The 13448-nt window shown below is 33.6% G+C and overlaps 1 protein-coding gene, 1 long non-coding RNA gene and 1 other non-coding gene across 3 annotated transcripts; 1 reads left to right on the top strand and 2 right to left on the bottom strand.

The window, feature by feature from the left end:
- The first annotated feature begins 2046 nt into the window (after positions 1-2046).
- TRNAN-GUU (transfer RNA asparagine (anticodon GUU)) lies at positions 2047-2120 on the top strand. Its single transcript has one exon. It is a non-coding gene; the product is annotated as a tRNA-Asn (tRNA).
- Positions 2121-2486: 366 nt separating this feature from the next.
- LOC141606756 (soluble inorganic pyrophosphatase 1-like) lies at positions 2487-6201 on the bottom strand. Its single transcript, XM_074426039.1, has 9 exons — positions 6046-6201; positions 4780-4916; positions 4659-4687; positions 4433-4498; positions 3693-3800; positions 3554-3619; positions 3346-3466; positions 3007-3088; positions 2487-2866 (listed from the first exon to the last, which is right to left on the bottom strand). Exons 2-9 carry the CDS (start codon positions 4910-4912, stop codon positions 2824-2826), a joined length of 648 nt encoding a protein of 215 aa, XP_074282140.1. The 5' UTR covers positions 4913-4916; positions 6046-6201; the 3' UTR covers positions 2487-2823.
- A 3988-nt stretch (positions 6202-10189) lies between these two features.
- Positions 10190-12396, bottom strand: LOC141606732 (uncharacterized). The gene is made up of 3 exons (XR_012526795.1): positions 12227-12396; positions 11191-11305; positions 10190-10505 (listed from the first exon to the last, which is right to left on the bottom strand). It is a non-coding gene; the product is annotated as an uncharacterized LOC141606732 (long non-coding RNA).
- Positions 12397-13448: the final 1052 nt, after the last annotated feature.

Here is a 13448-nt window from a genome sequence, read left to right as displayed (position 1 = left end):
AACATTTGATTCTAATTTATTCAAGCATTTGGTCCTCAATTGTTCTTCCTTGCAAGTTCCATTTCTATTTCGGTAATTCTAATTCTAGTTTATTTAGTTTACGTTTTCATTATTAGTTGTCACATAGTTTCGTCATTAGTATTTCAACTATATCACATAGTTTAATATTACATTTTATGATTCACCATTTAGTTTATATCATTTATATAATCATGTCTAGCATTTCATACATCAAAGTTTGTAGTTTACATTTCAACATGAGTAGCTAATTTACCTCAGTATAGGGACTAGGGAAGCCATGCAATAACTAATATATGTAAAATGATGAATTAGGTTGATATAATATTGTCTAATTATTTCTATCACATGTTTGTACCGACACGATTAATCTTTGTATAGAGGCCTTTGGACTTACCATGGACCGCTTTTTGTTGCCTCCATTAAGCCTCAGCCCACCTCGTCGGGTCACTAGCATCTTCTCTTGGACGACCCTGTCTCAACACCATGAGTCCCATGTCGCTTCTTGCAAACATATTAGCTCTCCCTCGAGCTATAGAAGTTCCACGCCTTATAGTGTACGTCCATCTTCAAGTCTTGGCCTGATGAATCTCTGTGTCTAGCCCAAGTCGAAGTTTGGGCTCTGATACCACTTGTTGTGCGGAAGCGTGAATATCCCTGTGTTGAGCCTCTGCTGCATCTGTGTCCACCATCCATAATAGTACGTTATTGTCCGTTTTGGGCCAAGCCCTCACGGATTTACTCTTGGGCTCTTCCCAAAAGGCTTCATACTATGATATTTTGTAGACACTTATAAAGATGAGCTTCCATCTTTATTCTACCGATGTAGGACATGAGTTTGCACCCTAACAGTAGGGATGAGGGAGGTATGGTTGAGTGAGGCGTGGTTGTGCAGAGGCTGGGAAGCATGAATCCTACTATGGCGGAAACAGAGACGGTTTTTCAAGGTTTAAAGGAAGCTAGACGGATGAATATATCTAAAGTGAACATGGATGGTGATTGCTATACTATCATTGACGATCTAAAGCGGCGACGGAAGGTACAATGTAATTTTCTTAGTTTAAGATGATATTTATGTTCTCTGTAATCCGTTTGAAAGTGTCTCGTTTAGTTGGGTTCGTAGAAACTATAATATGGTCGCTCATGGACGGGCTCATTACAGACCGTGTTTAGTAGGTACTCGTAGATGGTCAGAGTATTTACCTCCGTATATCACTGTGATAGCTTGTGTGAAATCTAGTAATTTTAATTCTTAAACCCTTTTGGGTTTATTTCAAAAAAAAATGTGATCTTGATTTTTAATTTTATGGAGTTTAAATTTTGGAGTTAAGCTTCATTTTCTATCGAGTCTAGGTTACTACGTTGTTGCTAAATGTTGATTTTTTTTTGTTTCTCTAGGAATTCGTAACTTGTATATTTGCTCAAAATATATGCGCATTTAGGTGAAAGATAATGACGAAATGAGAAAGATAAGGATTGTCATAGCAATAAAAAAACCGCACGTATTTAAGTTTACAACGACAAAAATGCACAAGCATAAACAAATAGAAAAATCATTTATTTTCAATCAAAATACTCCCTCCTAGTCTGCCTAATGTTCCTTTTTATTGGGGATTGGAGATTTCGTTACAATATCACAGATTCTTCAATACAATATCACATGTTATTCGAAAAAATATCATATAAAAAAAATAGTTGCGCAAAAAAAAAATTGTAACTTTTTTTTTTTTTTTTTTGTATTTTTAAGCTTAGAACTAATATTCATCTAATTGCATTGCGTTATAACTAGAGCTAGCAAACACTATTACGACCCGAAGATACGACACGAACCCGAAACATAATTAATAAGTGTGGGTCGAGATTTAATGACCCATTTATGTAAATGGATCGATAAGAACACGACACGAAATTTTATTGGGTTGAGTTAGGACTTGTAATAACCTACTCCTTATCTAACATCTAGTGTTGGGCAAGGAAACATCATGTCATAGAATATAAATAAACGACAAAAGATTATAAAGCAGTGAAGCTGGAATAGCTCAGTTGGTTAGAGCGTGTGGCTGTTAACCACAAGGTCGGAGGTTCAAGCCCTCCTTCTAGCGTTTTCTTTTTAAACTTTTTTGTTCACCTTCGACTCCTTACAGGTTTGGTCAGACTCTTTTCTTTAATGCTATGGTTATCAACTATGTCAAACAAACCCAGTTCTAATTATTTGGACCGGATTTCTAGGATTGTCTTTAACAATACATTAGAGCTAAATGGCATCTACGAAATCAAACGCGACACATCCAAACCAACGCACGGGCAACTAGTTTGGCAGTGTCACACCATCACATCCGAATGCATTCAGACAATCTGAATGACACGTGCCCAACCCGTCTGAAAGTCACAATATCAATCCTGTCAGATCTGAGGGGTATTTTGAATCTTTGACAACAAGAATGTATCATCATCATATATCAAGTAAATTTTGTCAAATAAATTCAGAATGAATCACAGTTTCATTTCATCATCATCATATATCAAGTAGTTGTAGTCATACTTGACTGAGTATTAGGGATACATACTTAAAACCAAAAAGATTTGCCCCCTTCCAATGAGAATGGTAGGAGGCTTCTTACGATAAATAAAACAAACAAAAATAATACAGGAAAACTCAAAGCTCCTGATCCTTAGTACAGTAAATAAGATACTAGTTAACCAAAGACAAACGACTCGAGACAAGTAGGACTACAAAACAAATTCTGACTTCAACAAGAAATCCAATTCCCAACATGGCTGGTGGAGGATTCTTTCTTGCATCACTTATCTTCTCAAGGTATGAAGAACATATTCCGCATAAAGATCCCTGTAAAATTTAACAGAAACAAAAATGCAGCCGATGAATATACTAGGAATTAGGCATTTTCCTGTAGAGATAGCAAGTTAAGGAAGTTGGAACTTGTTATCTTCAAAGTCAAAATAGTATATTTCATGGCATCAGCTTACATGGAATACTGGATAGCTTGATGAGCGGTCTCTGCTGGCAAAAACTCATTCACTGCCACTTCTTTGTTCTCATTTTTCTTGTCTAACAAATTGTTAAGAAGCACACAATTTTCTGTTGACAGATGACAAAAGACTCTTGTAACTGTTGTCAGGCGGTTTTCTACAAAAATGTAGTTGAATGGTAGGTTAAATACCAGAATACCCAATGGAAGAACTTTTCATCAACTATTCCATAAGGCATTTGGTACATAGCAACTAGCAAGTGAAACTGCCTGACACAAGTATTTGTGGGGAAAATAATAGTTAGCTGGACCAACTCATATCAATATAGAAGGATACAGTCCTCAAAAAAGCGCTTGATCTCAGTCAAACGGTGTGGTGGAAGCTGGTTGATATCAGTGTAGTGCATAACTTCAGGATCATCAGCACAAACTGCGATAATTTTATCATCCTTCTCTCCCTGGTCAATGCATATTCAAAACACAGTTGTTTAGGCTCCAAACAGTCGTTCTATATTTGACATTTATACATTATAACTTAGGCGTACCTGATCAATCATAGGCATCAGACCAATGGCCCGTGCTCTGAGGAAACAACCTGGGATTACTGGTTCCTGAGGAAAATGGAAAATTAATGTCAACTCATAAAGACAGATACTCCACAAAACTCAAAGGACAATGCTTTACCTGCATAAGTACTAAGACATCCATGGGATCATTATCTTCACACAATGTTCGGGGAATGAAACCATAGTTGTGAGGGTAGACCACAGATGAGTACAATATGCGATCAACCTGTAAAAAGGCAAGCAAAATAGAACTTTAAGAGATGAGAAAGTCCTAATATAGCCATATGGAGTTATTTGATATTTGAAGTTGCACAAACCAGTGCAACAAATAAATACAAGCAGCTACCGCCATCCCAGATTATTGTCACATTTGACTGTTGTGGTCAATCAATGTCCAACTTTGACTATTTCTTTCTTCCAAATAGGGATACAACAACAACATTCAATGGGACCCACAAAAAGTGCGGTAGGGGGGTTGGATGTACGAAGCTTTACCCCTGTATTAGCAACACAAAGAGGTTGCTTTCCAATAACCCGAGATGAAAATTGCGTAGAACTACATTGAAGGACGGCTACTTCACAATAGAAAGAAGCGCAACCACTTTAGTAAGTCATTTTGCTTTTATTCCATCACAATCCAAAGGCAAATAGAGATACAATGCAAAATTTGTCATTTTCTATACAAGTACACTCTAACCATTATCATTTAAAAAATCTGTAACAACTGTATTTCGAGAGCAAATATGGGTCAAAGTCAATATCATTTGACCATCAAAGTCCACTAGGGACAATATAATTGGGATTTGAGGGAGTACTATTTGAATTATTCAGTACAAACAAGAATGGAGAATAAGTCACCTTAATTAGCCCAGTCTTCTTGTCCAGCTCATATTTGACTTTACTTCCCTTGGGAATTTCGACAACCTGCAACAGAACAATGGTAGGTAATCTAGTGTCAAGGCTTCACCTTCAAGCAGTATTAGTTTGAACACACATTGCCATTCATTTACTAGTCGAAGCTATTGGATAACAGTGCTTTCGGCAGCAGCTAAATAACTACACAGAAAAGGGACAGATGACGTACACAGTTGACAATTTCAGGAGCCTTTGGACCTGTCAATAATAATGTGCGAACAGGGTAAGCTCCATGAGTCACAGTATAAACATAAAACCTAGTGACAAAGATAATCATGTAGGATCTATACCAATCTCAAGGTCATGCCACGGATGGGCGGCAACAGATCTTCTTGACATGGATGATAGGATTCTCTGGTTCAATCTTGGAACTGAGCGGTTCGCGTTTTGGGGAGATTCAACTCCATTTGTCTCATCAGCCATGTTTCTACAGGAATGAACAAATTGGTCACCATTCACAAAAGGACACTTACTAACGGGGTAAATATCATTTTTTCAGGACTTTTACTTTAGCATATAGGAGTAGCATAATTCATTTTCTTCCTTGACCACGAAAATTCATTTTAATGACATCATAGATCCAATATTGGCAAGTATATTAAGTACAGATAAAAACAGTAGTCCATCAAATGGGAGGAGGAGCGTTTTTAACGACGGTAATTCAATTTATCAGATATGAATCATGAAGAAGCAGATTAAGGTCGTTGAAGAACAAGCGCAAACACAAAAGTGTAAGTGAGGGAAATGTTCCAGCTACGAGTGTAGGGGGGGCATTAAGCAAAAAAAATTATGATAGTACTATAAGTCTACAATCTGAGAGCTTGATCTAATCATCTTAAATCGAGCATAGGATCTCCATCCTACATAATGTGTGATCAATTTCAGCAAGTATTAAGCTCGAAAAATACAAGGGTAGTAAGATCTCCTAAGTTGATCTAGTCATCTGTTTACGAGAATAGAATTCTTCCAAGTTGGTGTGTCATTGACAATTTCAAATAACATCCCATTTTGCCACGCTACGAGATCTAATCGCCGACTGGCATAAGGAGATGAGGCTGAATAATTTATAGTTTGAATTTTTATAATTGGGAGTAGCAGTTGATAATGTCAATGCAGTTGTTAATAAGTGTTAGTCTGTGTAAATTAATCGTCCGAATAATGGGATTACTGTAATTAATATTTAGATGCCTTAAATTCTACTACCTCCATCTCAACCATTTATTTACTCCCCTACCATCCATTCATTTGTCCGAATAATTGGATTACTGTAATCAATAAATTAGAGGGTAATTAAGATGGTGGGGAAAGGGGGACACAAGATGGGACAGACGATCGATTTAAAAACAGGACGAAAGGCATAAAGTGAAAAAGGAAAGGAATCAAAATGACATGACAAACAACAATAATCTTCTAATGAGAAACAGCAACAAACAAGGTACAAAATGACAAATGAATCGAACAAATTCACATATAAATGGATAATAATAAAATCAATACAGAGTGAGTAGTATTAAGATGATGATGATGATGATGATAAAGAGGGCAAAGAAATGTACCAAAAAAATGGAAGAAAGGAAGAGGGGGAATAAATGGAAGGGATGAGAAAAGAGAGATCTGTGAAAATGAGGAACCTGTAATTAGTGTGCGTGTTTAACAAAATGTGAATATCCCCGGTATATATTTATATAGGGACTAAATACGACATGGGCCGTATTGGAGTTGGTGTTAGACAGACGCGATTTCCTAAGACGTGAGACGCGTTACACATTCGATAGCTTTGACCTTCTCTATTATATCCAACCAACCAACCAACCAACCTTGTTCTTCTTCATTTGTTGGTCTTGCTTCAAAGTTCACTTCAAAGTTCAAACCACGGTTTTGATGTGAAATAATAAGACAAATTTTGTAATCATTTTACGAACCATTTTATAATCAGACGTGATCACTATTAAAAAACAAGTTATTATAAGCTATAACACTTACTGTATCATTGTGTTTACATGTAACCATAAAATTGTCACATATTCCTCTTTAAAGCTTGAAACGAAAAATTGTCATCTAAAACGAGAATTTATGCTTCCTCTTTTTTACTTTCTATTAATAAATTAATTAGCACTTTTAGTATTATTAACTAAGAAACTAGTTTATATCCCTTGCAAATGCACGGTATTTTAGATTGTAGTAATATATAGAAATTAGCATTATTAGTAATTACACTTTAAATTTACGGTTAAAGTTTACAATATTAGTGTGTTCTATTAATTATTAGGATAGAAAAGCAAAAATTTGAGGACAATCTTACATACGAAAAATCAAAATCTCATTACATTTACTAATTTTAATAAAAAATGTGTTTTAATTTAGAGACATTTTCGTATTTTATAAAATTACACTAATTAGTATTTTGGCCATGTATATTTCAAATAAGAGACGAAGATAATTGTGATGGAGAAAATTCTTTAATATAATATTATAATAAAATAAAAATGGTTAAAATGTGATAATAATAATAATATGAGTAAAATATATAGTAATCTTACAAACTGACATATATCATGGAATATAGCATACGTAACATATATGGTAGTCTAAAGTATTTACGTGTAATATATTCTCTACAAATATTGAGAAATAAGAATTATGCTCTGTTTGGTAGCGCATTTCAGGTACCTTTTTTTATCGAAGTAGGTTTTTTGAAAAAAAATTCAGATAACTTATTTTCTTGAACGTGTTTGGCATGTAGCATTTTATAGCAAAAAAAGTACCTGAAATGAAATGCTACCTAGGGTAGCATTTGGGATTTGTACCTGATTATATTTTGCTTACCTTTTTTACCCTTCAACTTTTTATATATTACTCCAATATTATTATTTTTTATATTATGATCTCAAATAAACCCAATTAAATAGTTTCTACGGAAATGAAAAGCGTCCGTGATAATATCAATACTTTAATTCAGGGTGCAATTTAATTAACTATTTTTATGTATGGTTTAATAGAAAACTTACTTCGTATCCATAAAATACATTTTTTGATGATATACTGTTTGATATATATTTTTTTTACGTTATCGTGATATTTTAATTATTGTTTCCGTCATTTTGAAACATGTTGAAGATTTGTGCAATTATAGTGAAAAAATTACATTTTCTTCTAATTACTAACAATGCCAACGACAATAACACAACAATAATAATAAAAACATAAATGATAACAATAATAAGTCATGTCCTTTTACGTCATTTGGCCAAATATCAGCTACCTTTTCAGCTAGTCTTCCATACAATTTTAATAAAAATCAGGTACCTTTTCAGGTCGTAATTTTCAGCTACCTTTTTAGGTTTCAGGTAGCTTTTCAGGGTTTAGGTAGCTTTTCATATAGTTTCACCAAACGGAGCCTTACTCGTATAACGTAGGCCAACATCCCCCTTTTATTTTTTTACTACTAAGAGAATAAAAATTCTCTTAGTTTCCTCTCCAAAATGCATTTGCCTTAATAAGGAAATAATTAAAATTTTCTTCTAATAAACCATTATATTTTCCTTAAAATATAATTTTATTATAATTATAATTATACTCTAATCTTTTAATTAAATTCAAAATTGTGATTTTTTTCATTATAATAAAATAAAATTGGTATTAAACTATAGATTATAAGTTGCTAAATTTTTCATAATGCAATAATGATTACTTTAGAAAGTAACTTAACACATCACTTTTATTAAAAGAATAAGAGGTCTCTCAATTTTTCCTACTGAAGTAAAATGTTTTGTATTGGTCCTCACTCCTCACACTATATCATACAAGTATTAATTATATACCATAAATAGGAGATACTATTACTAACTTTTAATTTGTAAACACACATTAATGAGATATTTTGATTTACTACAAATGTGGTATTGCATTAATAATGAGAGGATGATATGAGAAGAATTTTCTCCATAATTTTTTCCATAGTTCTATTTTCCTATTTTTTTTTTTTTTTTGCTACAAAGGTACTATACAAGCTGACTATCTCATTTTGCAAATTGTCTAATTTTATTGTATAATTAAGTCATTACGAGGTTATTCTTTTGGTAAATGTAACTGTATAATAATATTATTTTTAATAATTAAGTAATAATTTATATAATTAGTTTCAGTTAAATATCAATCTTATTTGGTGTGAAAACTATCAAATTTTCTCTCTTATACCGTTTACCAAGCTATAATATTTAAAGCCTTTGTATATTATTATCTAAAAAACCGCGCATTTGCGCGGGTTCTACACTAGTTTATATAGAATAAATAAAAGTTTAATCCCAATATTTTAGAATAACCAAACCTATTTACTATTAAGGCCCAATTTGTTGTCGAGGGTGATTTGAGCGGGAAAATTCCTAGTTTCAGTTATTCTTTTAGTAAATAGAGGATTCCTAGATGAGTAGTTCACTTCCCACATTCCAACCAAACACGTTTTTTCTATTTCATATAATTTAAAAAAGAGTAGAAATTAATTACTTTCTTGAAACTTTAATTACTCTAGCGAATCAAACAACCCGTTCGTATTATTAATCAACAAATTCCAGCACGTTACATCAACGAATCTTCATTACTAATGACAACTTCTTTTAATGACGGTGCCTAAGCTAAACACTGCCTAAACCTATCCTTTTCACATTACTTTTTTGAAATGGTGTTTTAACCACCAGGGACATATTAATGATGTAGCGGTTTTTTCTAATACGGAATGTGTATAAGTCAGATTTGGTGTTTTTTTAGATATTGTACAGTTTTAAACAATTTTCGAGCTAATATGTCAAGTGAAATACGGAGTATTGATTACTAGTATAAGTCGTCGCTTGTTAGATAAGATAATTATTTGATGATGAAAATTCGGATAAGGAAGTTTGGATGAATGAAATAAAAATAGTTGATATTTCGGATTTTGTTATTACTCCATACGGAATTTTTCATATGTAAGTAGGTTATTAGGTGATCCGTTCATGTTTCAGTTTACGGAGCATCATTCATGAGACTAACCCGAATAACTCATTAACATAATCCATATATTTGAAAAGGAAATCTAAATTGGTAGCTCAAAAGAAGCTTCATATGATGCCTGACAGAGATTAAATTGCTGAATTACAGGCACCAATCCCTGCAGCTGGTCGTGGCTAACATAATTGAATGAGACTTGTTGTGCATAAACAAATTATGTAATTACATTACATAACTTGTTGTAGCAAAACACTTCAAAGTACGACTGGCCGACTGCGACTCACATAATTACACAATATTTTATTAATTTTTCTATATTTCTCCTATATAAGTTTTTATTGTTACATAAATAAATAAATAAATGACAATATATCACCGGAAGGAGGAAGTGCAAGTAAACAAAAGACGAGAAAGAGAGAGCACTTCAAAATAAAAGCAGAGTAGGTTGCTTATAAACACATCATCCTGAAATCGTTCAAGCTCGGCTGATCATGTTCAAATGTAGGTTCAAGACAAGTATTCCAAAGGCTACATATACACAATCAATCACCATGAAATGGTACAACAGTCTCTGTCTATAATGTGTGTCGATGATGATGCACAAGGACAATATTGATGTTGACGGGACTGAAATCTACATCACAGGTACTATTGTTTAATGAGTTTACGAGCAAAGCGACATGTGCAAGGTTTGTCCTTGTTGACGAATCCAATGAATATGTTCAACACAGACCTATGATTAGACCAACATCAAACTTCTAATTTTACACAGAGTCAGCAAAAATTTTAAAATAAAGATAATGACCCTCTTGATATTTGCGGCATAACACCAGCAGAACCACAACCATGAGAGCCGATACATTTCATAGGCAAAAAAGCAGAGAAATGTAACTAAACATACAACGGAGTGTCCTAAATCACACCAAGAAACAATATTGAGAGGACCTCATTTCAACTGGACATTTGTTTTGGGAGGAAAAGGTGGCAATCGGAGTACTGCTTGTTCAGCCTGAGTAGGGTCCGAACTCCATAACTGTGAGGTCAATAACACAAACAGTTGAGATGCCATGAAATTCATATTCAAAAAATCAAAATGGAAAAGAAAACACTAAATAAATGACCCGATGAATTAAGGTTAGAACATGCAAGGCATCGACCCAAATCAACCAAACCAGTACACAGTTATGACTTGCCAAAGTAGTATATGTTTTCGAAGACAAATTTATCATTCAATCCAAGTTCATCAGGATACTTGAAATGCCCTATCATCAATGACCTTTCAGCCTTCACACATCCAACTAATCCAACTGCGGATCTGTGTCTGATAACATGGTGTTCCAGGGCAATGTTAAAACAAAAAAAAAGTGCATTTTGCCAAATTTTGTTGTACAAATATTAAAATCTACAATTTTTTTTAATAACATTGACTTGGGTATTTCCCAATTCCCATGGGACAAAAAAAAGGTGCATTTTGCCAAATTTTGTAGCACATCAAGATTAAAAATGCAGTGCACCAAATGTAGACTATAAATGCAATGTAAAAGATTTTATGGTAATCAGGACTGTAGTTTGATGCCTTTACAGGCTGACTGCAACAGTCGAGATAAGGCCAAAGAGACAGTTTTCAGATTGCGGCCAAAACAAGATTACAATCCTGTTAAAACATAATGATAACGCATAAGTAATAACAATAACAAAGAGAAGTGAAATTTACTAACTGGATCTCGGAGAACAGGCTTTGTATCATCTTCAGCAACGACATACGGAGGTTTCTCAATACTTTTCTTTATATGCTGCTCGTTTCCTCTCTTTGAACTGATATCCATACTTTCTCTATCACTCAACAATTTGGAAAACCGTCAGTTAACTTCAAAAAACAGTTCTACTATAATCAGTCCAAAAAGTTAGAAAAGAACAAGTCCTATGTTCCCCTAACAATAGCATCCTGCAATCACAGATTCACAAAGCTTCAATCTGACTAAATTCACTTCCTTCTAAACTTCTATACATAGCATGACCTATCTATAGTCTATTCTACAGTTTTAATTTGAGTCAGCTAGGCATGTCCTTGAATGAGTAGTTGCATTCTATATCTTACTTGTCAAAAATACAAGTAATACAATTGTTTGCCAACCCTACAATTACCTAATGGTTATCATTCAAATAACATTTTACAGTATCAGGCATACAATACTTGACCTTGTCGTTGCACATTCGGATGAAATCAAACCAATTCCTATGTTACCACCACCTTTATTTTTTTTTTTTCTCAGAACTTGATAAATTTCCTTCCTTTATTTATTCCTTCAAAATCAGCATTGACTGAAACTAAACAAGTCGTAACCCTAAAACCTATAAACTTGATTAGCAAGATTCTTCACATCTTCCAGCACCATTGCAACTAAAATTACAAATGCTACGAAAGTCATGAATTCAACCCGATTCATTTTGAGTTGTAAAGCTATCCACCTATTGTAGATGGGTCAGGGTCACAAATGCTACTCATACCATACTTCTCATATTTGCAAATTACTAGATACTAGTAGTTCCATCTCAGTCATCTCCGCAAATGCTATTATCTCACTCAAATCTCAACCCATTTTATACGCAATTATTCTAATTCTCCCTTCCTCCCTCCCTATCAATCATTTGTTTACCTTTACCCTGAATATAAAAGATAAACAAATAACTACCCGTCTAAGACACCATGATTAATCAAAAGGACAAATTATTAAAAATAGCGATGTTGCGTACCTTGTTTTTGGTACTCGACAAACCCGGAAGCAGATTCTCAAGGTAGCATTTACCAAAGGAATGATGTACCAAAAGAATGATGTGGAGTCTTGATCCGGCTAATTACACGGGGACCTATACAAAAGTTTCATTTTAGACGGAAGGATCCGTCTTTAACCATAATTGAGTCGGACTTTTTTTTTTCCAGGTTGATTCTCTAGTGTGGTACCAATTTATCTCATCTTTTCGAATGTGTAAGATAAGTTAAAGCCACCGACTTTCAAACCACTTCATGAAAGCAATATTTAATTATCAGTTCATCGAAGAAATGACTAGTTTCATATCCTTGATAATACTAGAGATTTCCTATGAAATTTGTCAAGTACTACGAAGTGAGTTAATAACACATAAATTATCACCCTCTACAATTAACTTTGAGATTCCTAAGTGTTTAGTGGCTAAAATACCTTCTTTTAAAGCGAGAGCTTCCGCAACAAGAGTACTATTAGATCCGCACTTTTTTGCTCCTAACAAAACGACTTTACTATTATGATCTCTTGTACAATATCCTAAAACAACTTTATTGCCTTCTATTCTCGAACCGTCAAAATTTAGCTTTAGGAAACCGTTTCTAGGTTTCTCCCACCATATTTCTTCCTTACTAGAATTGATTCTAGTTGACTTATTTTTTTGGGGATTGTTGAGACCCTTATGTCTAGTCTCATTCCAGATCTTAATGCTATTATTACATAAAATAATAATTTTGCTGCTATTGATACGAACATTGTTAAAGATAATGTCATTTCTATAAAATCATGCATTCCACCAAATAAAGATAATTTTAATGAAATCATCTTTTGGAATTAAGTCTTTGAGATAATTGAGTTTCATAAGAAAGCTTTGACTTGTAATATTATCATAATTTGACAAAAAGTTGTTAAAGCTAATAATATTCATGTCTTGGATAATCGAACCAATCAAGGGACATTCGTAGAAGAAATGATATTTGTTTTCAATATGATGGTTGCACAAAACACAAATAGGTGGGACATTAGTATGACTTTTAAGAAGTCTGCTTTTCGTTGGGAGCCATCAACACAGACTTTCCAAAGGAAAAATTTTAACTTTGGAGGAATATTCAATTTCCAAATCCAGTGAAATTCACATTTTTCAAGACTTTGATCGAACAAACCTTGTGCTAGCCATGTTACTGTTTTGGTAGAAAAATTTCTATCTACGGACA

The sequence above is a fragment of the Silene latifolia genome, chromosome 1 (genome assembly GCF_048544455.1).
Source record: "Silene latifolia isolate original U9 population chromosome 1, ASM4854445v1, whole genome shotgun sequence".
Lineage (NCBI taxonomy): Eukaryota > Viridiplantae > Streptophyta > Magnoliopsida > Caryophyllales > Caryophyllaceae > Silene > Silene latifolia.
Note: the sequence above shows the minus strand (reverse complement) of the source record. Positions and strands in the feature narration are given on the sequence as shown.

Coding starts and splice junctions, on each gene's coding strand:
- LOC141606756 (XM_074426039.1), bottom strand. CDS start 4,912: ATGGCTGATGAGACAAATGGAGTTGAATCTCCCCAAAACGCGAACCGC. Junction 3,089..3,345: donor CAAGCGCTTTTTTGAGGACT/GTATCCTTCTAT, acceptor ACAATTTGTTAG/ACAAGAAAAATGAGAACAAA. Junction 2,867..3,006: donor CAAGCTATCCAGTATTCCAT/GTAAGCTGATGC, acceptor TAAATTTTACAG/GGATCTTTATGCGGAATATG.